General features: G+C 41.4%; 1 protein-coding gene across 1 annotated transcript in view; it reads right to left on the reverse strand.

Annotated features, from left to right (window-relative positions):
* ABCA12 (ATP binding cassette subfamily A member 12) overlaps nucleotides 1-18,247 on the reverse strand; it is a 58,184-nt gene extending 39,937 nt beyond the window's left edge. Inside the window, exons 1-16 of the mRNA XM_026048015.1 lie at nucleotides 18,213-18,247; nucleotides 17,232-17,417; nucleotides 16,278-16,456; nucleotides 14,048-14,160; nucleotides 13,184-13,289; nucleotides 8,945-13,066; nucleotides 8,194-8,309; nucleotides 7,397-7,503; nucleotides 5,635-5,888; nucleotides 5,393-5,505; nucleotides 4,770-4,894; nucleotides 3,745-3,918; nucleotides 2,650-2,814; nucleotides 1,801-2,002; nucleotides 1,081-1,220; nucleotides 499-618 (exon numbers count right to left, since the gene is read on the reverse strand). Coding sequence (XP_025903800.1) covers nucleotides 499-618; nucleotides 1,081-1,220; nucleotides 1,801-2,002; nucleotides 2,650-2,814; nucleotides 3,745-3,918; nucleotides 4,770-4,894; nucleotides 5,393-5,505; nucleotides 5,635-5,888; nucleotides 7,397-7,503; nucleotides 8,194-8,309; nucleotides 8,945-13,066; nucleotides 13,184-13,289; nucleotides 14,048-14,160; nucleotides 16,278-16,456; nucleotides 17,232-17,417; nucleotides 18,213-18,242 — 6,252 coding nt within the window. The 5' untranslated portion in view covers nucleotides 18,243-18,247. The remainder of the gene's footprint in view (nucleotides 1-498; nucleotides 619-1,080; nucleotides 1,221-1,800; nucleotides 2,003-2,649; nucleotides 2,815-3,744; nucleotides 3,919-4,769; nucleotides 4,895-5,392; nucleotides 5,506-5,634; nucleotides 5,889-7,396; nucleotides 7,504-8,193; nucleotides 8,310-8,944; nucleotides 13,067-13,183; nucleotides 13,290-14,047; nucleotides 14,161-16,277; nucleotides 16,457-17,231; nucleotides 17,418-18,212) is intronic.
* Between the last annotated feature and the right edge of the window lie 8,210 nt (nucleotides 18,248-26,457).

Here is a 26,457-nt window from a genome sequence, read left to right on the forward strand (position 1 = left end):
GCTTCTTATAAGGGGGAAAGGAAATTTTATTTAGATTCACTGAGGTACAAAGACATCTTCCAGCTCTTATGTGTGCACCCAGAACTACATGCTTATTATAGATAGTTTTTCATTTTCTGAAAAAGTCATTTCTTGGCTGGTCTTGGCTGGCTGGATCACTCCATCAAGCAGAAAGTTAATTTACAAACTGCAGAGCATTCCCCACTCGTCTTAGCCCTCCAGCAGGCCTCAGCACAGCCAAAGTGCCAGGGAACATATTACAGACAAATCATTTCAGAAAGAGGATTTGCATGGCAAGGTGCTTCAGGATTATTTCTGTTAAGGGGACAGGCAGGCATGTCTGGGAACTGGGAACTCAAGGACAAAAGCCTAAGAAGGCTTTTCCCAGCTACAATAAGATCTCCCTGAAACCACTGGAACACCCATTTATTTCAGTGAAGAAAATCATCCACAAAAATCCCTCTTGCAAGAGGCCCAAGAGAGGCAAGACCCTCGTACCTTGATAATCGGAATTGTTTGGTTTAACTTTGTCAGTGAATTCATGATGACAGGAGACTTGTCCAGCCATTCCTGGGACTTCAGTGACAGGTCAGCCATCTGCGTCAGTGTTGTATTAGACTGAAAAAAAAAAAAAAAACAAACAAAAAACACCATATAAGGCTCTGTTTATTCACTACTTAAGAGAATGAAAAAGCTAAGACCAGATTTTGTTTCTTTAGGATTTTTCTTGGCACCTTATCACTGTTCAACTAAGTGCCAATTTAGCACATGCTGAAATCGGATGCGAGGCTCATATGCAATGTCTAGAGCATGTCTTGGTTGCCACTTTTCGTTCTACCATTATCCTGTTTACCAGTAAGTGCTGATTAGCATTTGTTCTGGGAGACGTCTCACCACTGCTAGTTGAAAATAGGGATGAAACTTCACAAACTGAAGGCCTTGGGAAAATCTTATTATGGATATCAGAGCAACAGCAATTGTTTGGCAGTAAAGTTTATATAAATACAAAGGACAGAACAGCAGAGGAATTAAAATACCCTTGAGTGGGCATATCCTGATGTACTATAAGCAGAATCATACCTTCTCCATGATTGCTCGAGTTCCTGGAGTATCTGGTGTATAAAGGATCTTCCCAAGAACCATTGGTTTTAGGAAAGACCAAATTAAAGCACCAGTTGGGGTCTTGACCAAGTCCAGGTAAAAGGATAAACAGAATGGTGCTGCAAGGGGATAAAAAAACAAATTGGACAGAGCACAGGTAGACCAGAAGAGAGCTACCAGTGGGTTCTTCCTGTATGCCTGTTTCATTGCCGTGTCCCACAAATTACTTCAGAATCCCCTTTATGGTCTGATAAAATGGTCTTGACAAAAGTAACCCACCCTCACCTCCTGTTGCTGAATGAAAGTCAACAAGAGTCTCACTGGCCAAGCCAAGATTCTGTGTTTGATGGTTAAATGGGGTTTTTGTGAACTCAGAGGAGCTAGTAGTGTCAGTCCAGATAAAAAAACTACATTAAAAAAAAAAAACAAAAAAAAACCAGTGACCTGTGAAGCCCTAAAACCAAATCATCCAGATCTGGCAAACAGTGCAGCAGATGTTGAAGTTCTCTACAGATGCTTTTTTCCTTTTTCCTTTTGTGAAAATGAGCCACCAACATATGGAGCAGTGCAGATTCTCACCTAGCATAAATTATCAGTTCTCCAGAGACATATGAGGGAAACAGTTTACTGCTAAATCTCGCTAGAAATATTTGGGTTGACTTCCAAAAAGTTTTTGTCTCAAGGTAAGGCCAAACTTACTGGAATCATGAGGAATTCCATATTTCCTTATCAGTTTTTGGACATAGACATCCTCAATGGATGAGCTGTTGCCTACAGGGTCTCCGAAATCAGGAAGCAGAGACTCAAAAAACAAGGGTGCAATCTCCTGGTTGCAGAGAACTTTTGACATAGATTTAAATGTTCCATGTGTTACCTTAAAGTTGTTTGATTTTGATATGGCCTGTAGAAGAGAAAAAAGTGCAAATAAATCCTCCATGTTAAAAGAATGCCATTCTGAGGGGAAGGAAGAATGGCAGAATTAGAGAAATCTTATTCTTATTAGAGAGCAGGGATTAAATATTTGAGTTAATATCAGAAGTTCTCTCTACAAAACAAGGGTCTTCCCTTGGAAAGCCTGAAACTATCTGCATATTCTTTGGTACCCTTACTTGGAATACCTGAACATAAAATATGCCTTTATGGCTCACTTTTAATATGACAGACATGGGAAATTCACTTTAAGGCATGGGATACAATGCAGGAATTGCTTGCAATGTGTGTAATGAGAGTGCCTGGCAACCCTTATACATCTTGGGTTACAAGAGAGATTTTGTCACACAGATGTGCACATCCTGTATCCCAATTTGTCCCTGACTACATATGGTCCTGCTATGACTGGGTAAAGTGATTATCAGTGCTACCTGGGCTGCCATACACTGCAGATCAGAACAGGTGAAGATACAGAACTGAGTGAATTTAACAATTTAGCTGAGAATGCTGTGAGGATGCTTTAAAATAGACCCAATAACCCATGATTTTAATGCACCTCTGGCCTCTAGGATAAGACATTTCTGTGCAAACTGTCTCCAATGCAAACCTTATACATACCTTAGACAAAGGCACATTTCTAGACTGTCGGAGCTTGTTGAGTGAATGAATAGCTTGTAGCAGTGGATGCATGCCAGATTCAACCTGGTGCCTGAAATACTTCATTTGTGTCAGAAGGCCTAACATCTTGTCCACAGGTTTTTGGAGTTCCTTCGGGAAAAACATCTACAAGCAACAAGAAGAAAATCAATTACAATTAGCAGGAACCTGTGTGTGCACACAACATGCACACATCCATATTCTTGTTTTGATTCCAAGGCAGAAACTGTGGTTTTTCAAAGCCATTAGGAGGCTTAGGGAACAGAGGTCCCAGGGGAAATGAATGGAATTTCTATTCCTAAATCCCCAGTGACTTTGCAAACCTCTTCCTTGAATATTACATTGAATATTCTAAACAGCATGTTTCCAAACACCTACAATTGGGAAACGTGCATCAGAATTGGGCCAGGGTAGCATGTTGTACAACACAGAGGTCAGACGCTACAAATGGCTTTTGACTTGAGCCAAATTCACTGGCATTCTCATTTAAAAATCTGGTTTTTGCCAGGACTTCTTTTACAGCATTTTAAACATGCATTCAATACATATTTCTCAGTGAACATATTTTGGCATTTTTTTTTTTATGTAATTATACATGTGGGGTATTTGAATCATGTAATTACCTCACAATGACAATTGCATTAGGAAAATGGGTTTTTTTTCCAAGACTTTCTGCAGGGCTTTTCTTTTCAAAGAGTAATAATAATGATTAAAAAAAAAAAACTCAATGTTCTATTTTTTGGGAAGCCTGAACTCAGCTGGGAATGTTCAAGAGGTTGTGACAGCATATAAATGATACTAGCAGATTGGGAGACATACAGAGTAGGTCCAATGCCTTCAAATGAGGTCTGCCAGCTTACAGCAGCTGGGCTCTTCATTTATATCTGCACTGTTACAGCACAGATATCCAATAAAAATAATACTGCATGAGCAAAGCCTGATCTTTGGCTGGTGTAAATCAGCATAGCTTCTGGCCACTGCAATGATATTTTATGACCTTTCAGTGACTACATGCAACAAGGACTATAGAAAATACTCTACAAATCCAGCACTAACCTTGTACAGGAAATTGTAAATGTCTAAATGTCGTAAGAGAGTGACTCCCAGGATGTATGTCTTACGACTCCGCTCTGAAAGGGAGAGATTGCAGAACTCCTCTGCTACTCTTTGCAGCTGTGTGTCAGCAGGATGGACAGTACAAGACTCTAGCTGGAAGATCTGAGAAATCAGCTGTGGAAGAAAATGAAAAGACTTGTTAGGGGCTAGACTGCTTCAGCATGCATGGATTAATCCTGTCTTGTTTTTGCTCACAATGTCATATTTCAGCCATATTTCTACAATGTCATATTTTATCCCTGAGAACGATAAAATGTCTCCCCATTACTCCTGTTTCAAAGAGCGAATCTTAAGGATTGTACTTTAATGCCAACTTGCACAGTAGTGAAGGCTTTTATGGCTTCAGTTTCCTATTGACTGCCACATGCAGAGGCTTGGAAAAGCAAGTGCTTCTTGGGGCTCAGTCCTGACTAGGTATTTGGGAAGGGGAAAAGCATTTGGAGCTCTACTTGCACGCGAGGTCAAGGAAGGCAAGTTCATCTCTCATTACAGAAATCTCTTCTCTCCTCAGGAAGCTATTTTTGGATCCCAGACTGTTCTCACGAATCCTGGTTGGAATTGTGTTTTCCCACCTGGATTGCAACAACTCCTCAGCACTGAGGACCCTACACACTTGGTCCTCACTACTCCGTTACAGAGAATTGTGCTGAGCAACCACTCACCAAGCAGCGTGGGGCTGCTTACCAGCTCCTGGTGACAGCCAAAGAGACCATGTGGCTCTCAGTCTCCAGCAGCTGAACTGACATTAGTGACTTCTCCTACTTCATACCTAGTTCTGATCTGCAACATCTTGATCTGTAACATTTTGATCTGTAACATTGCCTATGTCTGCGGGATCACATATGCCTCTCTGCTGTCATGTGTTCGGTGATCTGCTCAGCTGCATTCATCAGCAAATCATGGATTTAACAGCCTGAGAGGCAAAACCAAGAGGACCTCCCACCAGAATCACAGTGAACAGAGACCTGAGTTATGTTTTCTGGAAGAGATGCTTCCAGGAGAGCATCAATGCCGGCTACGGACATTCCTGTTGTATTTCTGAGATCCTCTTTGAGCTGCTCCACATTTTTAAACATCTCTCTCAGCTTTTCTATAAAGCAAACCAAAAAAAAAAAAAGAAATCTATATTACAGCTCTCTCCAGACATATAGACATAGAGCAATCTCAGGCACAGAGGACTTTGTGTTCAGGCAAACTTTGCTTAATGTTATACCCAGAAACAAGGCTCCCACTACCGTGAGACCAGTCAGCTTCAACTCACAGGACAATGTGAGTGTAAATCCTAGCACACTGCCTCCTGCAAGCTTTTTCATCAGCAGCCGTGTCCACCATTTACACCCTTTACCCAAATCAAAGGTTTAGGTCTTTTAGCATACTAAGCTTTTTGGGGGCAATGAAAAAAAGACAGACAAATTATGGACAGTCTGAAATTGGCTCTAGAATTAACCTAGATAAAGGATCCCAAGGTATATACTTATTTCATTAAGACTGGCTCTTCCAGACAGTTAAATGAGTCATACGACTGCCAGCAGAAATTCTATCAGTGATGACGTTCACAAACCAACATAAAGTAAATATGGGAAACTACCTTGCTCACTAGTATCTCTTAAATTCTCAGTGATGTTCAACATGGAATCCAAAGTAGTCATATACTGAGGAATCTCTTGGAAGAAAGCAATTTCTGGTACATTTTCTTGAAACCTTAATTAGGGGGAAAGAAAAGCCAACAAATAAGTAGTAAAGTGGGGAATATGAAAAGAAGGCAAGAAGCCATTCAATCATCTCATAAGCAGAGTATTACGGAAGCGTAACTCAGAAAGAGAACCTTACCACTTCACTTGTGACTGGATGTTTGTGGCATCCCCAATTAGAATATCTTGAAGTTCTTGAGAGACTCTTCTGTGATTCAGTACATTGGCCACAAACTGATTGCTTAGTTCAATAGTGCGGAGGAGCTGCTCATGAGATTCACTCTGCTCACACAGGTCTCCAAAGCTAACATTAGGGAGATGGCAAATACGCTGAATTGACTCAAAACTCTCGTAGTCACAAAGAAGTCTTGTCAGATCCCGGAGGCGAGATATCTTTAAATGAATTTTTGAAAAGGAAGAGAAACGAACAGACATCGGTCAGATGACATTATGAGTTGTGCTGAATTATAAAAGTCACATTTAAAAAATAGCTGCTCCTTTGCATCTTTTCTTTACGATTAAATAATTTTGTATATTTAGTTTATTCAGAAGGCCTCAGACAGAACAGTTCACAAGAACCATTCCTACATGCATTTGTAGCTGACCTGGCCACATAACATTGAACAGGATACAGGAAACCTTGCAAGCTTTACCATACCATTGCCTCTGTGCAACGTACAAACGCAATACCCAACTTGGGCTCACCTGCTGACCAATTAATCTTTCCATAACCCAAACAAATACACCTTGTGCAAGAGATTCAGCCTTTTGGACATCACATGGCTTTCTCTACTAGGACAGTTGATAAGGAGTTGACCAGAAGTCATGACTTCCACCCCCGGGAACCTGCTTTGTAAAACAGCAATGCTTTGCCTACTCTTCATACTCTGGGCTTCCCTCTTTTCTGTCATCACTACTTAAATTATCTGTCTCTCATGTCAAGAACAGTCTTTTGTTTTGTGCTTATGAATGAATAGATGTCACATCAAGACTTGTGTTGTTATTACTGTTGAAATATTAAGCAGCAACAGTGGGGAATATCAATGCTTAAAAAAAAAGTCTGAACAAAAGAAGTAGAATACTATAGGGCTATATATATATATATGTATACACACTATACATATAGGAACGGTGTAAGCAGCCTTTTATCCAAATGCAGCACTGCTAAATTCAAAGCTGATGGAGAATATCATTGAATCAGTACTGCTTAGATGCTTAACCTCTGAAATTGTTACAGTATTTTGAGACCTGTAATGCTAAGGGAACATGCAGAGGAATGTGGTCTCCAACCATGCTGCAGGATGTAGCTCCGTAGGCATAGGTTACCTAACGTAGTGGTACTGCTGCTTCCACCAATTTCAACAGGTCAGGGGTATCTAACTGCTGTTTGTGCTTTTGAAAACTTCTCCCTACATATTTCTCAAATGAAGCTGAGTCAGCCAGAAAATGGTACTATCAATTTCAGTTGTGCACAGTGTTTTGCTAAGTCTAAACCTTCTGAACCTTTAAAATACTGTTGCACTGATTTATGAGGAACATGCTGTCACTGGCAATGTGATCAGTGATCATGCTTTGGGGCTGTGTGACAGAAAATAGAAGCTATAAAATAGGCTGGTGGGACAGGAATACCTCTACCTTCTCTAAAACTTGAGTGCATAGCGTATAAGGGCAGACAGAGGGGCTGGTAGAGGAGACAAGTTTCTCAGCCCGGGTTGGTGGCAACATCTAAGCACAAGCAGCACACCTAACATTTTCAGTCCTGCATTCTATCAACTGTTTTTCTAAAACATCATTTTTACATATGCCTTTTTTTTTCCCCTCTCTCTATCTCCAAGACCTCCATTACACATTTGTGTATCACTGTGGGATGTCCTTCCAGTTAGCATTTTAAGCAGACTCACTTTTAGCTTCAGGAGCTCTGGTATGGATGAATGTTTCTCAGAAGTATTATTTTGCATGAAAGGGTCATTTTTCAGATGAGTTTTCTTTAAAAGCAGTGTGATGCTTTCTGTGGGAGGTAAAAAAAATTACTTCAGATGAAATCCATCAAACTTACAGAAACTTTACACATGGCAATAACTATACTTTGTCTTTGAAGCCTACCAGCCTATTTATTTTCCACTAAATTTACCTGGCTTTGGACCCAGTAAAAATCACACTTGGACACTTGTACTGTAAGCTTCTGATCCAGTCTAAGTAGTTGCTCTGCTCTCATAAAGAAATCTACCCAGACTGGAAACAGGACTTGTGACTATGCCTGACCCTTCAAACACATTCAGTATCTCTGTGAGGAGATAAACCTCTCAGGTTTTGCAATAACCATATTCCATGAATACCTGTGTGAAATATGTTAAGTCTCAAAATTACTGCTGCCATCTTAAGGGCATATAAAGCTGTGACGGGAATATAGGTTTCTATCTTTAAGGATTCTTTATCTGAGTGTCAGCAAACTGTCATCACTTAGCAAAGAATACACATGTTTTTTGGATACAGCTGGGAGGAAAATTATATCCGTGATGTGACATAACTCAAATAAAAAGGAGCTTACCTTCCTGAGGGCCCACAGCCCCAGTTAATTGCCAGCAGGTGAAAGTCTGCGGCATCTTTCTTTCCATCATTAGACAAAACACTTTGAAATTCAGACAGGCACAACAGCACTCCAGCCAAGGTGCCACTACATTAATGAAATCATGATTACCTGTCAAATTGCTGTCTTCAGTTTCAGTGGCATTTATTAAACACATCAGGTAAGGATTGTAGCTGCTATTCACTGTCATCTGTAAGATGGTGTTTTCAAATTCTAAAAACAGAAATCTGAAAAATAAGATGGAGTTTAAATGAATTTCTCTTTCAGAAAGTGGTATATGACTGTGTGACCTGTCTGCTGCACAGATGCTGCTCCATGGCAGTTGTAAATAAAAGTTCCAGATAAAGCCATGTGTTTCACGACATTTCCTAAGCAAGTATTCTTCCAATTTTATTTCATCAGTTACTTTCTCTGTTATCACCTTGGCTCCCATTCACTCTCAAACCACACAGATAAAATAAATAAGCTTGAAAGGTTGAGAGGTAGATGAGAGGTACAGTTGGGAGCCCATGATAGGGATAGTCTGAGGAAAAAGAACTAAGGAATGACACCACAAAGAAAGGTTTTACAGAGAGCTTACTACTGGTGTAACCCACCTTTCAGTAAGCATATTCCTGAGGGACCCTGCTCCCACTGTGAACCCAGACAGACCAACACTGAGTATCTCAGAGAGTCTCACTTTCAGTCATCCATTCCATTCTGTGGTTTCACAAATAACTTTCTTGCCCTTTGCTTCAAATCTAAACGTCTAGACCTGGATTCTTAAATGATGGTGGTAGATTTCAGGCTAAAGTTGTTCTAAGGAAAGAAGAGGTGATCATTGCCCATAACAGCAGTTATGATATCCAAAAAACAAACTCACCGTGTGATCAGATTGGCTGGAGATAGGATTTGGTCACTCTGAGTCCAAGGTAGGGTTTTGTTGAACAGGGTTTCTGCTCTAGCAATGAAATGATTGGCAACAATGCTGATCACACTGTCGAAACCAGTTTTGTTGGAGAGTGAAGCTGAGCTGGAGCCTATATTCAATTTAGTTAGCAGCTCAGAGGAGTGCAGCCTCTTGAGAATGGAGCGACCGGCTTCTATGATTTCTAGAGCTGATGCATTGTTGGCAGGATTGTGCATCAGTGCTTCCAACAACTTCATGTAGGCAGCCACTTCTGTTAGATTCCATTTGGTGTTTAGCACACTGTCAACCACCTCCCAAATGCGTGAGGAGTAACTCCAGTCAGTGAGACTGAAGGTGACCTGGAGCCTCTGCATTTCATTCTGAGCCATTCTGAGGAGTGCAGAGAAGTTACCCCAGTCTGTGGGGCTGCCTGAGAAATTGAGGGAATTGAAGCCCGTTTCGTTTAGCATGAAAGGAATGAGGACGTTCAAAAGCTGTGATGGGAGCACACCACCCACATCCTGCAGCACAGGGACAGGGCAGGACACGTTACTCAACTGCAGCCCCTCCGTAACAGCAGCCAGAGCCTTGATCTTCTGCTGTATCCAAGAGGAATGTTGCTCAGAGACAAGGTCTAATCTCGAGAGGAAACTCAGGGAAAACTGTAAGGACTGGATGATGCACGACAGCTCCTTGGAAAAACGCTCCCTGTTGTGCTTGTAGACAGCATCAAACTCCGGAGACAGCCTCAGGTTTGTTATGGCAAGTTGCAAAGCTTCGGTAAAGGTTGCATTGGCCACTGCTCCACTGTCCACGTCCATGGCAGCAAAGAGGGCCTCGCAGGGGCCTCGCAGGGCTACGCACTCACTCAGAGTGGCATTTTCAAACAGCATCCGAAGTGTTATGTGGAGAACGTCTTGAGCAGAGCAGTTTTGGAGCATCTCATAATTACTGTCACTATCCCTGAGGAAAGGACTCAAAGCTAAAAACAAGAGATCCACCACTTTTGATTCCAATGAAGTACCAGGCTGTAAGGAAGACTCACCAAACTCCTTCTGCAGGAGCCAATTAGAAGAACGATAGATAAGGCTCATTTTTTCTTCCAATGTTTTGTTTATGTTGGTATCATGAAGAATTTTCATTCCTATTCTCCATATTTCAAACATCCTCTGGGCATATTTACTATAAAAATCAAATAATATATTGATATTTTCAAGATCACTGATATTATAACTATTCTGCAATTCTTTCAAAAAGAATATACTCTTTTGTATGGCCTGTGAATATATGGAGATGTTGGAGCCTCTGGAATCCTCTTCAGCATATACCTCAAATATGTCAGATAGAATGCTTATCAGCTGCTTCATTTCTCTACTGAAAGGAAGACTGGAATCATTTTTCATGGTTTTAAACTGATTTTGCAGTAGGCTTAGAAGTGACTGGGAAGTAAGACTGTCTATGCTATTCCCCTTCATGGACTGCAGAATTGCAGTAATCTGCCCAAAATGATGAAGTTCACTTCCCTGGCTTCCGTGAGAAGAGCTCTGGAGTCTCTGCATTAGTTTAGACAAAGAAGAGATCAGCAGATAGTGACTGCTGGTGTTCACCTTTGCCACGGCAGCAAGAAGCTCCTCAAGGGCCGAGAGCTGTTCTGCAAAGTTCTCAGAAGTTACGGGGGCCAGCAAGAAATCGGAAAATAAGGATGACACCTCTATGTCTTCAAGGGGGACTGCATGAAGTGCTATCATTTTAATAATCTCCCATGCTTTCTCTGTATTAAAATGAGTCCTATTTAAAATGATCTGATTCCAAATTGTTACAGCCATAGTTAGAACATCCTGATTTTCTTTCCCATAGGGGTTAGGATAGAACAGTCTTTCACCAGCAATCTCATACAGTGAGGCAATTTCTTGAAATATTCTTTCCAAGTCCACCGTGCTGTTTGCAGCAAAAGTTGAATTGAGAAGAAGTTTTAGGGAACTATTCAAATCCTTCAGATTGGACGAGTTCATTACTCCGCTGGTATTACGAAGAATTTGAAATACTTCTGTTTTTCTGGGATCTACCCCAATGTCGACAAGAATTAGAGCTTTTTTCATAACTTCCAGGAGTTTCACATATTCATCCACTTCTGTTAAGTTCCATTTGGTGGTCAACACATTGCCAGTGGCGTTCCACAGCTGCGAGAAATGTCTCCATTCAGACGGGTCGGAAGCGTTTCCGGGCATCTGCAGCAGTTCATATACACTACTATTCCAAATGGAAAAACTCGGTAACAGATGGGAAAACAGAGGCAGCTTATGCCAGTCTGTGGGGCTGCCTGAGAAATTGAGGGAATTGAAGCCCGTTTCGTTTAGCATGAAAGGAATGAGGACGTTCAAAAGCTGTGATGGGAGCACACCACCCACATCCTGCAGCACAGGGACAGGGCAGGACGCGTTACTCAACAGCAGCCCCTCCGTAACAGCAGCCAGAGCCTTGATCTTCTGCTGTATCCAAGAGGAATGCTGCTCAGAGACAAGGTCTAATCTCGAGAGGAAACTCAGGGAAAACTGTAAGGACTGGATGATGCACGACAGCTCCTTGGAAAAACGCTCCCTGTTGTGCTTGTAGACAGCATCAAACTCCGGAGACAGCCTCAGGTTCGTTATGGCAAGTTGCAAAGCTTCGGTAAAGGTTGCATTGGCCACTGCTCCACTGTCCACGTCCATGGCAGCAAAGAGGGTCTCGCAGGGGCTCCTGGCTAGGGATTCGCTTAGAGTGACATTTTCAAACAGCATCCGAAACGTTATATGGAGAACGTCTTGAGCAGAGCAGTTTTGGAGTGCCTTATAATCACTGTTATTATCAAAGAATGGTATCAAGGCTGAATGTAAGTAGTCCCATATTTTTGCCTGTAATGAAGCATTGTGCTGTAAGATAAACTCATTGAACTCTTGCAGGAGAAGACGTGTTAAACTATACAGAGGTTCAACTTTTCCTTCACCGGAAGCATCCCCTGTAGCTGTATAATGAAGGATTTTAATTCCTAACCTCAGTAGTTCAGACAAGTTGTCAAAGATTTTATTGTCAAAACTAAAGAACAGATCTATATATTTTAACTTGCTGATATTATAATGCAGCTGTAAGTCTTTTAACACATACAAGGTCTTCTGTATGGCTTGAGTGACCAGTGAGATATTGGCTGTCTCAGAGCCTTCCTCAAACTCTTTAAACACGGCTGTTACAAATTCTGACAATCGATCCGTTTCTTCACTGAAGAAGCCATTTGAATTATTATTCAGTTTATGCAAATGGCTGTTTAATACATCTAAAAATTGCTGGTAAGCCACGATGCCTGTGATATTCCAACTCATTGACCTTAGTTTTTCCCCCATGCGCCAGTAGACATTCAACTCATGCCAGCGGGCTTCACCCATGGAGCTTTCTACTCTCCGCATCAGTTCAAATACAGGCGCCAGCAGGTACCGGTAACCTATGTTTGTATTTGTCATCATGAAAAACATTTTCTGGAGAGCTTGGAGCTGGTCTGGAAAGTTTTTGTAGGACACTGGTTTAAGCAAATGGTCAGAAAATAAAGATGATATTTCTTGTATTTTATTTAAATGGTCTCTTAAGTCTTCCAGAAATGGTAGCATGTTAGTGGAGAGGAACATTTGGAGAGCATCCTTAGTTTGTTCTGTACTAAAATTAGAATTATTTAACAAATCTGGATTCCAAATCATAGCTGCTAATTTTAAAGCACTCTGAATTTCTTTCCATTGTACCATTATATTGAAAATGGATGTCCCATTAAAGTTGCTTAGTAATTGCAGTGATGTGAAGTTATAGATTTCATCAATTATTTCCTTATTATATGATTCTTTTAATTTATAATCATCATGTGGATTCATTCCCAGTTCAAGAATTGCATACAGTTTCTGTAATGTTTCATTCTTTAAATTTCTGAATACGTTTAAGCTTTCTAATTCACTTCTATTCATTTTTTCTTCTAAGCCTTTTAAACGATACAGAGACTTTTGTATGGCTTCTAAATCATCTGAATTAATGGATCTCTTGGAATCTCTTCCACCAATCTCTGGTAACTTGAATTTTCTGTGTAGGAAAAGAAAAAAGTATTTTAGAGAATACAAAATAAGTACAAGTGATTTAGAGCAAAGACCATAGATTTGAATTATACTCTTAGTAATATCCCTTCACACGGTGTCTTACCTCAAAACTTCCTTGAAGGATTTGAAATCAGATTCTAAAGTCTGGTTGAATTTCCGGTTAAAAAACACGTCACAAATCTCTCTGGTCATTGAACTTCCTTCCTTATCTACACAAGGTACATAAAGAAGATATGAATATCAGTTTGGAAACAGAAAAGAATGGTATGGCAGAACTGTCAATGAAAATATGCACATCTAAGGTTTAGCTCCTAGGATGGAAAACAAGATCATGGTTAGAAATTTGACTGTTCTTCTGGGCATAAGAGGATATATTGATAACCCCACATGTCCAGTCCTCTCACCAGCCTCTCACTCAGCACATTTTCACTCCTTACACTGTATCAGTCTGCCTCCTTTTTATCCACACCAGTCTCCACAACCTTCACTGAACTACAAGCAGAGTGGATGGTGTTTACAAGGCCATCCTTATTGTCCCTACACGCTGCACCTTTGCAGTTAGAGATGGATGTTTAGGGTCATGCCTTTGCTATTAGAGGGTTTAGCAGGATAGCAAACCTTCATATCCGCAGCCTATTGTGCAGTCTCGGTCCCAACTGTGAGGCCATCACGTGAGTTTAACAGATTTGGAGGAAAAAAAAAATGAAGATAAAAAAATACTGCTCCCCATTTCCACTGAGATTGCAAACTCATGTTAACGCATTGGCTAGTGACAAAACCATACTTTTTTATTTCTGCCTTTGGAATGAGGTATTTTATTCACATTTCTTAAAATTTAAAAGGAGAATTTATTATGCCCAGGCCTGAACAGGCTGCAATCAGTATGGTTACTTATTGCTTGGCAGTTTGCTTCTCCTTGGCACCACAGGTTTTTCAGAAGAGATGTGACTATGTGGAGGAATCTTACCTTGCTCCAAGCAGTTCAGGGGAAACAGAGGATCTGCAATCCTGTCTTGAGCTTTTCTGAATCTATCTTCAGTCACAATCAACTCCGAGACATTTGGAGCTGCCAACACAACACTAAGGGGAAAAAAAGATGGAAATAAATTGTGGTTCCAGGTTTATGAAAGGAAATAAAACAAGCATTCAAATAGGGAACAGCTGGAGTGCAGCACATCATTCTTAAAATATCTGACAGAAATTACCCCTACTCTTAATTATTTGTATGATTGTGCATAAAATATAAACACAGAGGGCTATGAAGGAAAGCCATGGAGGTAACATTGGCAAAAATGTGCATGTTGTAGTCATGTAATGTACAACAAGGGATCCCTACGAGGCAAAATTTTTGCACAGAAGAAGCAATCACAAATAGCTGTTACCAAGTTCAGATTCCTGAGTTGGAGGCAAGGAATGTTTTTCAATCTTAGAAAAGAACAAGCTGATTATCTGGCTTACTGTATCACAGAGGAAGTCATTTAAGGGAATGTCTCAGTATGTGTGGGTTATTGAAAACTTCATGGTGATTATTAGCCTCTTTTGCTTCTCCCATACAAAGAGTAGCTCTTCACTGTAGATATAGGGTCACCGTGAAATGCACAGTGCCTCGCTTACCTGAAGCTCTGCAAGTGATGCACAAAAGCACCTCGCTGAGCTATTTCAGCAGCAGGAATAAATACATAGCGATCTGTGGAAACAGACCGCCTGTTTCCACAGAGCACTAGACATCTCTTTTCTCCACATTTAACTTAATGCATAAGTAATAAAATTTGCTGCGAGATTTTTTGTAGAAGTTATGACCTTGACATGACTATTTCACTATGGTCTTGCTAGTTATCACATGGTTAATATAGATAGCACATTGAGCAAAAGTTATTTTCTTCTGCATGTTTGTTGTACTACTAAAAGAAATCCCTCTGCAGTATTTCTTCAGGAGTTCAAGACTATCTGTGTAAAAGACATGGCACAGCCAGCCAAGACGTGATTTTGCAGGCATCATTAAAAATACTCTTTGTGCAATCTCTTTGCAATAACTGTTTACTCAGGCGTTTACGCTGCCACACGCTAGGCAAAAAAGCACTGCAGTTCTGGTGATGAAATTCTCTGTGGCTATTTGTTGTGCCTATGATAACTGGCCCAGCTCTGCAGCTGAAGAACAAAGCAGAACAGTAGAGTAAATATTAATCTTTCCTGGGCAGTCAAATAGTGCAGGGTTTCAGGCTCGATTCTGCAAGCCAGTGAACGTGGACAAACAGCATGACTGAAATGGTAGAAAGGACAGAACATCTCTGAACAAAATTAGGATTCTTTCCGCACTAATACTGACTTCTTTTAAGAATAAAAACATCAAGTGTTTTCTCAGTTGCAGGATGGCACATTACCTAGATAGAAACAGTATGAGCTTTGAAGTGCCTTAGCAACACACCAATCATGAGAAATGAGCTCCTCCAAGCCCGGCTGTAATCAGATTGGCAAAGTTTCTACAACCACTTCTTGAATCTTTGTCCAATTGTTCATGTAAAGGCATTTATTGGGGGAAAAAAAGAGTCAAAGGACAGTCAGCTGATGCCTAGTTTTCTTTATGTGCTGTAACAAGTGGACTATCTAGAATAATTTCTAGCAGCTTCAGTCATAGTCAATAGATTATTCATGACAGATTCTCCTGATCTTCCAAGCAACTCAAGCTTCACTCAACTAAATTCTATGAAAGGGAGTTTAAAAGGCTAAGTCCCGTAGTGTTCATTGCGTGTGTTCATTGTCCAAGCTGCAGACAGCATCAAATATCTCAGCAGAGTTAATTAACGCAGTTCACAGAGCTCAGCCAGCTCTGCTTTTCATATAACCATTGAGCAAGACTATAACTAGTATTTTCTTCAAGTCATACATAGCCAAAACCCCATATGCTAACCCATCTCAGTCTGCACACACACAACAGTGCCTTGAAGAAGCCTGAAAGACAACTAAGGGTTCAGGACATTTCCCATTTTAAGAGGGACAGAGAGTCGCTGAAAAACAAAAGGCTACTCACTGTAGAGACCTTCAGAAATACATTAGGATGGAGCTGTACTGCACAACAAAAACAAGTCATGTTTTTAAGCTAGTATCCTTCTTGCTGATGAGAGGTGACCTGTGTTCAGTGTTCAACACACAAACCCACCAGGATTTCAGTGCTCTCCTGACATTTTCTGCCTTCTTACCTGCTTGCATTCTGAAGATTATCAAATATGTCTTGCAGCTGCATGCTGTCCTGAAACACGTCTGGGGCCAGCAAAAGAAGATGCCACAAAGAGGTGTCATTCTGCACTTGAGAAATGAGCAATAGTAATGAGACCATTTCTTTGACAAACACTGCCTGGTATTCAGGGTTGAGTTGCACCTTAAAAAGAACAACGCAAGAAGTTATTTAAGCACAGGAACCCTTGGTTGCTAGTGAGCCTTTCTAGGCTTTTCAGCCTGCACTGCACTTGTACACAATCTGCCAGACAACAGGTTCTGGTGACAGACAATAATGGTGAGAGTGTGACCATGCTTTACTTTCACACTCTAGACAACAGCAAAAAAAATTCCTTCTATAGATAAGCCCTAAGATTCAGAATGTCCCAACAATTTAAAGACCAGAAACGTAAGAAAAATGAGTATCAACCCTCATTTGGGAAAGAAAGAAGATCCATTTGCTTTAATTACATAACTTTCCCAAAGACAAGTATTGCTTCATTTGTGAGCTGCTGGATCAGATGCAGAAGTTATATGGCTGATGTAACAGATGAGGAAATGTATTGCCCCCTCTAGCTTTAAATATTCTTATTTATGCCACATTCTCACACTGTTCTATCTACTTGTCACAGCAGGAAGGCAAATAAAGCAGAAAAAAAAACCCTAGGCAAGGCAAGGAACCCTCAATGGACACTAGCTGATGCCTGTCTGTCCTTGACTTTCCTCAAGGACCGTTTGCTCAATTCTAAGGTATTTGGGCTAATCCCATTCACAAAAATTAGTTCAGCCTCATCCTGCATAATAAGCATTGTAGTGTAGAAATGAGCTATTCCCTGTAATATCAGGTCATGTTCTACCTCCAAAAAAAATCTGCAATAAAGTGGGAGAATCATCACAGCCAATATCTGCCAATGTTGGAAAGAAACCTAGACACTCACCTGAGAGAGCTGATTTCTGAACTCTTGGGTAAATGACTCTAAAAGAGACAAGTTGGTAGAGCAGAACGTCCTGTGGATACTGGCTGCCATCTTCCCTTCGCCAAGACCAGGCTGTGATGTATAGCGTGACAAGACCTCACATAGAACGACTCTGAGATTTGCTGCCGTTGAATATTGTGTCTGACTCTAAAAGTGAGATATAATGTTAGATGTTAGTTTTAAAGCAATACTCTGGGATGGTTTTAAATAGTGCGGTGAGACATTTTTAAGGTACAGTAGTGACATGTGAAAAACATCATCCTTACAAGTACCTCTGCACATACAGACTTTTAAGAAGGGAACAATGTCATTGAAGTCATATATATAAAGAGAAATGTGTGTGTACCTGTAGGCATTAATATGAGAATAGAAGCATATTTCAGATATTTGTTAATCTACATATTAATGGTAATGCTCCTGGCATATTGGTGTCCATTAAATGATACCAAGTTTTTGTTACAAAAAGGAGTTGTTCCTGAAGTTATTCAATCTCCTATGCAGTAAATACACAGCAACTCTGAAAGCACTCCACAAGTATTGTGGGCAAATAATGAAATTGATGGCAAAGCCTGTAACATCCATCTTCAATTTCATGTGAGAGAAATTGCACTCTAAATGTTCGAGAATAACTTGCAGCCTTAGCTCACACAGAAGTTTTGAGCAAAATACCTCAGGGTACAGTCTGTCAGCATTTGGTCATTTGTGGTATTGTGTCCCAAGGTATTTTGTTTCTGCTTAGAGAATAATAAATTCACCTTGGCACTTAAAAGTCCACCTACAATAACGATCTGCCTCATCACAAAATGAAGCACATTTATTTGAATTTCTAAGGGAAATACCAAAGCTACAAAAGCTGCATGTTGGTATTTTGGGCTTTTAACTCTTTAAATGTGATGATGCATAAATGCTCAGATACAGTTAGTACACAAATTCAGACATTACCTTTCCCAAATGGAGGATTCTGTTGAACATGTTGATGCTGGAAGTCAAGTTGGATGGTGATGAAATATTCCAAAGGGTGCTTTCTCCATGAGGTACCAAATCCTTAAATGCTGCAATAGTAATAATTTGAAATGCAAGATTTTACTTAATGCCTTTTAATGTCTGCTCTACCACACCTATACATAGGATAAATGTCTAGAGCTTTGCATATGCCATCATTAATCTTTCTCCAAAGGGGCAGTCAATGGCATCCAGTAATTACCTACTTAAGACTTTTTCCTTACATAATCAAATCCCGGATTACACTATTTCCTTCTGCAACTTTTTAAAATCAAAAACATTTAACTATTTGCTTACAGTTAATTATTAATTTCTCTAGCCCTGCAGCTCCTCCATGCAGGGGCAGACACTGACAGTCTTTCAAGGAAGCCCACGTCAGCTTCAGCGGCAGCCCTGCAAGGCAGGGCTCTCCAGGCCCCCTCGGCACTGCTGGGTGGTACTCGTGCCATAGGAACAGCTCCAACACAGACGCGGGGAGCTGCTGCCCGCTGTGCACAGAGACAACACTGCCAGCTCCCCAGCTGACACACACCAAAGCCAAGGTTTGTGCTGAGCCGCACTCTCAAAACAGCTCAGCCTGCTGAAACCAGAAGAGTTATGCCAGTTTGCACCAGCTGAGGCTATCACTTTTTTTTTTTTCCCCCTTAAAATAAGGAACATAACCGAGTTCCTTCCGTACCATTCATGTCCACCAAAATGACCTAAAAAATCATTCTGCAAAAGCTGTTTAGTCATTATTTTTTCATTCGTTTGAGTCCTTTCACCCAAACACCCGACGAGTGACGGTGCTGGCAGGAATTCTAATTGAACGAGTGAATGGCTGGGGCAGAACAGTCGCCGAATGCTAATGGGCAACCCTTCATTTGGCTGTGAACTCCCCGGAGAAACGACTATCCGTCATGAGGCATTCCAATCGTACTAGACATTACCATTAATAAATAATATCTGTAATGATTTTCCCAAAATTGAAGTCTGAAAGTTCCTTGAGGAAAGAGAACATCGAAGGAGAACACCACCAACAATAAATATATCCACTGTGGCTCAGAAGACAACTTATTTGCTGGATAATTGTAAGAAATAAATTTGAAAAAACAATAAGCTGTTTATGGACAATATGTGGGCAATAAAAGAGCAATATTCCAAATATAGCCAGGTCTTTAATTAATGTCAAATAGTCTGTGATCTCACACTGCTCCTATGAAGCACAGCAATTTAAATCCTAGTTTCTTGGTTGAATTCTGAGTCTTTTCCACAGATAGCTACTTATAATTATTCACAAGAATTTACTATACTGCCATAGAAACTGTCATGTAGGTGATCACTCAGCTGTCCAGAGTGCTTTAAAAGATCAGCCTTCTGCATGCAGCACTGGATAACCTACCCAGCAACGGGCTCTTGCTTTTAGGAACCTCAGCACTCCAGGGTGAAGTGTCCCTGCTCACATTTGTGGATCTCCTCCGTCTCCTGAGGAAAAGAAAAGGGAAAGGGAGAAGAAAAAAACACAAAGAAGATTTATAATAACTCAGAGATACTCAGAGTTTCTTACGATTAAGCTTATGCTTAACTATTGCATGACTCAGGATAGGTCAACAGCAGGATTTCAGAGGTGATGTGGTAACATCTGAGTAGGGCAGAAGTTTGGTTTCCGGACTGCTGTGCATTTTAGAAGTGCTCTCAGACACTAAAGAGACAAAAGGCACGACGTTCATGCCTCATGCCTCTCCACTGACAAAACATTGAACCCATCAGAGACAGAGACATTTGATAAATGTATATTTAGCCTAATCTTAATTTCCACATCTGCAAAGAAGGCCTCATTGTATCAGGTCATACTCTATCTTCCACTGACACATACACAACAGAAAAAAATATGACACCATTGAGGACACTCTGGCTTCAAGACAGGCCTGAGTCTCAACAGAGAGAGCTGAGATAGCTCTAAGTTATAAAAGGATTACATGCCCATACTGGGAAATCCTTCAAGACATCAGGATCTTACTTCACACTTCCTTAGTATTTCACTTCAGAAGAAAAGTAAGGGTGGGAGTTGTTGGTCTTGAGCTATGTTTTTGTACTTCAGCTGCTTTTTATTCAGGGAAATCTCACATGGCCATGATTTGTACTCCTCAGCATATGTTTCTGGGGAACAAACCAAAGATGAGAACCTCACCCATTTTCACTGCTGGCCATTGGTAATAAAAATTTTTATGGCAAGTTAAGAAATTGTTCAGTAAGAGTTTAGGTGAGTTGCACAACGGGAGAAAAAATATTCTGAGTTATTAGCTGAAGATTATAAACTCTACTGTATTAGAGAGTAATATCTCCAAATAGTAAAGGTCATAGCTAAAATATTTTACCTCCATGACAAATTCACCCTGGCAGATTCTGCCCTCATGGGAAGGTCTATTCACATTGGTTTATGGAGCCTTTCCTTGCCCAGCCAACCTTCTGCTGAGGTTTTATTCTCTGCCAAATCCTGCTAGGCTTGCCCTGACTTCTTAAATGTGCATCTTTTCCTTTTAGGATACTATATATTTCTAAGACTAACATTGACTATGCAAGTACAGGTAGCCTCACATAGTTGTGTGAGACTTTACATAGCTAACTTCTAACATCAACCGTGGTCAAGATGCGTATTTATGATTCATGTGACTTGAGCTATAATTTAGAAGTACCCTTTGATTTTCAGCCACCACCAAAAAAAAAAAGTAGTTATTTCCTAAGCGGTTGTATGGAAACCAAAAACATAATACAAGGAGGACTGATAGCTACTGAAGCGTATGGAATATCCTAAACTTTAGCACTAAAGATTCCCATTTCTTCACTCAAGGCCCCAAATTCATCACCGTTTAACCTGGGAAAAAAATAATACTGAGTGACAGAGAGCTGGGAATCCAAGGATCCAGTTTCCATATGGCTCTGCCCTTTTCTGCTGAGTGGTCTTCAGTTTACATAAATTTAGTTATCCATCTGTTTATTCATCTAGGTTCCTTCTAACTCAGTAACTGATCATTGAGACACCCAAGAAATACCAGTTCCTCTGCACTGACTGAGAAGGCCCTGTTGGGAGTCACCAACCGCACGCTCCCTCCATCCTGTGTGATGGGCTCTCTGGTAGAAGGTTTGTGGCCCCGTGGAAGCTCTTCAGACTCCAAGTCACCTGAGAGGGATGGATTTTGAAAGAGCTACTCTAGAGCAGTCTCCCCTCTGACAACCAGGATGAGGAAGCTGGGACCTTGGATGTGGATCTCAGCAGGTAGCCAGGGTTTAGAGCTGCACATCTCTCAGTCCGTGTTTCCTCGTGGCCTGCCAAAGCCAGGCAGCCAAGAGACAGAAGCATCCCTGGCTGGCACATCTCAGAGTAACTGCTACTTGGTTTCCACTGGAACATCACCAAGATTGAAATGTGTCCACTCAAGATTTCAATTGCAAAAAAACCAGCACTCCAGCAAAAAAAATCCCCAACCAGCTTTGCTCTGCAAACCTACATGTCTCTTCATTTTCATTTGTCTATAAGATATGTGTTTTCTGCTAGAGAAAACTGCATTTCCCCATTTTGGCTGGTCTCTGAACACACTACTAAAAGAGCAGACACTCCAGCAAAAAATACATCTCTAAAGCAAGAGTGGCTTGGGAACATTTGGCACTTTTATCCCAAGTAAATCGAACCAAGAGGTGTGTGCAGCACTCTGGGCTGCTGAGTGCAGTTTTACTGACTGACACTCCTAAAGACCTGACCTCCAGTCATGCAAAAAGGTATCTTCAAACTAATTTGAAAAGCCTGGTTCATCAGAAGGCATCTTGCACGGGGAATAAAAACCACTTACAGTAGAGAACCTGAAGCAACTGATACATCACTCGTAGCTATCCTGAATACAAACTTTTTTTTAAAGTCCATATTTTCATTTCTAGGCACTCAGGTGTCTGAGGCTATTCTCTTGGGGGAACACGCATCTGTGGCTGCTCCCCCACATCAAAGCAGCCTTGCTCTACAGCACGTAGCACCCAGAGTCATTCAGATTCCCTTACAGTCTGAGGGATGAGATGTCATTAAGCCTTGGCAGGAGATCTTCTGGAGTGTATGGTGTGCCTTTACATCTGGCGTCTGAATCACACAGCACGGTTTGCAGGAACGGGAAGAAGCCAGCACTAGGGAGGTTTCGGGGTGCAAGGTAACCTGGAGGAAGGACGAGAAGAAAGCAAACAGCATTATCATGATGTGGAAGTGTTTTCTGTTGCCACATGCTTTACCAGTATGTGTTATTTTCCTCTCCCAAGCCAGGGCTGGATTCTCAGTTTTATGGAGGTTCCTTTACTCCATCCTGGCATCATTTCCCAAATCCCACTAGAAGGCCCCCAATCCTGGGACCCTCAAAAGGGAATTTAATAAAGAATCAGGCCATTTACTTGTAAGAAAGTATTTGTCAGTCTCAAAGCAACTGCAGATGTTTTCACCAAAAAAGACAAGAAATGATAAAAACATCCTAAGGTTTATGGTGTCCTAATTCTGCCTGTCACTTTTTTTTTTTTTCCTTTCCCCTCTGAATTGGACACATGGCCAGACTAATCCCAGGCATCCACAAAGACATTCTCCAAGATCCAGTCGGACCGACCTCTGCTCAAAGCCACAAGCTTTAGTTTCAAGTCAGGCTATTTAAACAGGACCCTGTCTCAGTCCTTACTACAAAAAGAGCAAAGCAACCAGAACCAGATGACCTTTGTTGCTGAGAAGTTTGTGCAGATCTATCCAGGGAAGGCAGAGGAGCAATCTGTCACCACTCCCCATGTCTCCTGCCATTACAGAGTGGCTCCAGTGCCATCTGTTTGGTGACCTGCGGTGCTGGCAGCCAGCACTAAAGGGTGAAATGTATGTCCCTGTCTCCCATTTCTGGAGACAGAGGGAGGACTTGAGCAATTAGACCTGAGCTTTTTGTGTGCGCTGTACTGCTTAGCACCTCCTCACAGAGTTCACTTACTGCTTTTCCTCTCAGTGACAAACACTCTAATAAATCTTGAGGTTCTCTCACTTGATCACAGCAATGTGTTATTTAAAATAATCATTTGGAAAATTAGCTGGCAAAGGATGTGGCTATTATTTCTACCATGGGAAGGAGCCAGATAATGCACAAGGCCCGCAGGCAGGCTTGGGGTAATTGATTACCTTGCTGCTCAGTCTCTCTTGAGATGACCTATGACTCAAGTCCAGGCACAGCTTTATCTCTAACCCCTCCAAACACAGACAGCACTACATTTATTAATTATAGCAGTGGTCAAAAATCAGACATTCCCAAAGGGAACAACAGTGTTATGGGCAGTATGCGGGTATTTGTCAATCATTTAGGAAGTCTTAAATGAGAGAAGTTGCCTGGTCCTCAGATGTGAAGAGGACGTTCAGGCCCCAGCAGCAGAGCTCTGGGTCAAGCAGAGCTCACTGCAAGCTGCAAATACTGACATGCTGGTGTGAGAGCTTTGCACTACCTCAGGCAAGGCAACAGGCTGGCACACAGCGCTACTGAGAGCCGGAGTGTCGAGGGCTCCCATTTGGGGCAGCTTTCCCATTCCTCTGTACCTCAGCAGTGCATTACCTTACAGACATAAAGCCTGAACCCTGCTAGAGGAAAAGCCTAAAGCTCTACGTTGGGCTGTTTGAAGCTTCCCAGTAGCTCCTGCATCTCCCAAGCCACTTGGGGTTATAAAACAGGTCAAGCCAGCTCCCAGTAATCATGGAGGAACAAGGATAGCAAACATCTTTCTTGTCCTTACAGGCAATTCAGCTACTGCTCGGGCCAAAAAATGAGCTATATAACATAGTAAAGGTTTTTAAGTGCAATTAATTCACTGCACATGAGGGAATCTTCAGACTAGCACACTTTAATCTAGAAGCAACCTTTTGTAAATGTTTCCTGCCATGTCTCCGATGATTGCCTTCTGAGATCACCAACTGCAACCCTGCAAAATCACTTTTTGCACATGTTGGCATTTTTTTCCCCTCATCTTGCTCTTGATCTTCTGTATTCTCATTCCCACAAAGTGGCTCACACCTCAATCCAAATATACTAGTGGAAAGCCATGGACTTTAGGATACAGAGTGCAGCCACAAGCAAGTAAAACAGGCAAGAACTGACTGTCATCCACATCTACCAGTGACAACCAGGGCCAGCAATTTATCCTAGATTTTTCACTTTAGTCTGCAAGAAAAGGTGTTTTCCTGTCTTCATCAAGAAGGGAAAGATACATAAAATATCTCCAAAATATGAGCTAAAAAAAGCTCTCAGTTTGAGACTGGATTTGCCACCTAACTGCACCTAACTACTGGAAGGATAATTGGTGGCTTTTAAAGCTCATGTCTCTCAGGAGACCTCACGATGTGTTAACCTCAAGTGTGAGAGCAGACACAAGCAGAGGATGAGGAGCTCAGGCTGCACCGTTCTCAGGAAAGATGCGGGATGTTTACAGAGGGAATTATGCAAGGGATCCTGCTGGATGCAGGGCAGGGGAAGACACTTCCTTGAGATAAGTAGCAAATGACAAACTTTAAAATTAGACTGTAAAGGGCGGTACGCTGTACCAAGAACAATTACACAACCAGTTTCTGTACCACAAGCAAGGTGTATGTTGCAACATACTGATGACTAATACTTCTTTTTGAACAAGCAGGCAAAAGATTAGGAGCAGATCAGCATGCTGAAAATTATTGGGAAAAACAATTTTATGAACTTCATGGTACTGAGAAGGAAAAAAGTCTGAGGTCTGGAAGTGCTTCTTCTCATGGTAGCAATATGACACCTGCATAGACATCAGTGGTCCAATGCAATGAGATATTCAGTGAAGTTGGGCCGATTTTATCAGATGTTGAGCAGTTCACTGGTTACAACCACCACCGAGTCACTGAAGTTGTGCCCTGATATAACACCACAATGTTCTTGGCACAAATGTGGTGGTGATGACAGAGTGGACTCTTCTGGAAGAGGCCTCAACTCTCAACAGCATTAGTGTATCAAGGTAGTTTCAAAAAAGACTATGACACAGAAAAATCTGCAATACATGGGCCAAATCCTCATTTGGTGTAAGTGATATCTCTGCTTATAATTCTGAGTCAAAACATAGCTATATTAGTCTGCATCAAGAACTTGGTCTAACATGGATTTATCCTTCAGGATAGGATGAGCTGTTGCCTTGACTCTGCCACCCATATTGATGAGATCTCCATTGACCATACAGTCAGACACAAGCAGCTCTCCTGCTGTCACTTACAGATGGGAGAGGAATTCTACACTCCATCCCTTGTTGGGTCAACCTTGCTGCCATCAGAACCACCAAGGTCCTTTCCCCTTGTTCAGACTAGTCCCTTCTGCTAGATTAGCAAAGTAGTGCCTTTCAGAGACCATGCAGACTAGCAACTCCAGTTAATGGAAGTAAAGCAGCACAGACTCGGAAAGCTCATCTTCTGATGATGACGACGACTTCGGCCAGCACATTTGAGCTCAAAGCAGCCAGTGCTTAAGACACAATGCAAGAGGCTGGACGGTCCTGAAGTCAGTCTCAGATGGACAAGACAGTCTCAGAGCTCATTCCTATAGCTTTCTCTCCACAAAGGAATGAATTTACTGAGGAGGAGAAGACAAGTCCAGAGTCTACTGCACTTACCCCATCCTCCCTCCTCAGCCTACCAGCTCAAGGCAAGGAGCAGCAGCTACACAGAGCTGCACTGGCTGCTCTTTCCACCCACTCAAATTCATAATCTGTATCAGTCGCACACACTGGTGCAAGGAGGCCAGGGGAGGAAGCTGACTCCCGACTCCCTTACACGGCCCAGGAGATGTCTGCAACCGTTTGTCCCTTCTTGGCTGGGATTCATCCAGCACTGCAGTCATATTAATATACAACATAAACACTAAATACGAAATGTTTTAAAGGAAGCCTGTCCTAAATGCTCTGCAAATTTAAAAGGCAGGTGTTTTGATATGGTTGGTTTTGCAATCATTAATAAATCCTGTAATTTTTCTATTTCACATATTGCAGAAGGCATCTCTTTTTCCCCCTGAAGTATACAGTAATGCAAAGAAAATTTGTCTTCCCTAGCTCTGGAGGAGCCCACAGTGCAGATCCACAACACATCACATCTCATTCCCTCCTTTAACTTTGTTTTTGAATCTTTCATTTCCTAAAACTGTAAATAGCTTTG

The sequence above is a fragment of the Nothoprocta perdicaria genome, unplaced genomic scaffold (assembly GCF_003342845.1).
Source record: "Nothoprocta perdicaria isolate Ctin4 unplaced genomic scaffold, notPer1 scaffold_11, whole genome shotgun sequence".
Taxonomy (NCBI): Eukaryota; Metazoa; Chordata; class Aves; order Tinamiformes; family Tinamidae; genus Nothoprocta; species Nothoprocta perdicaria.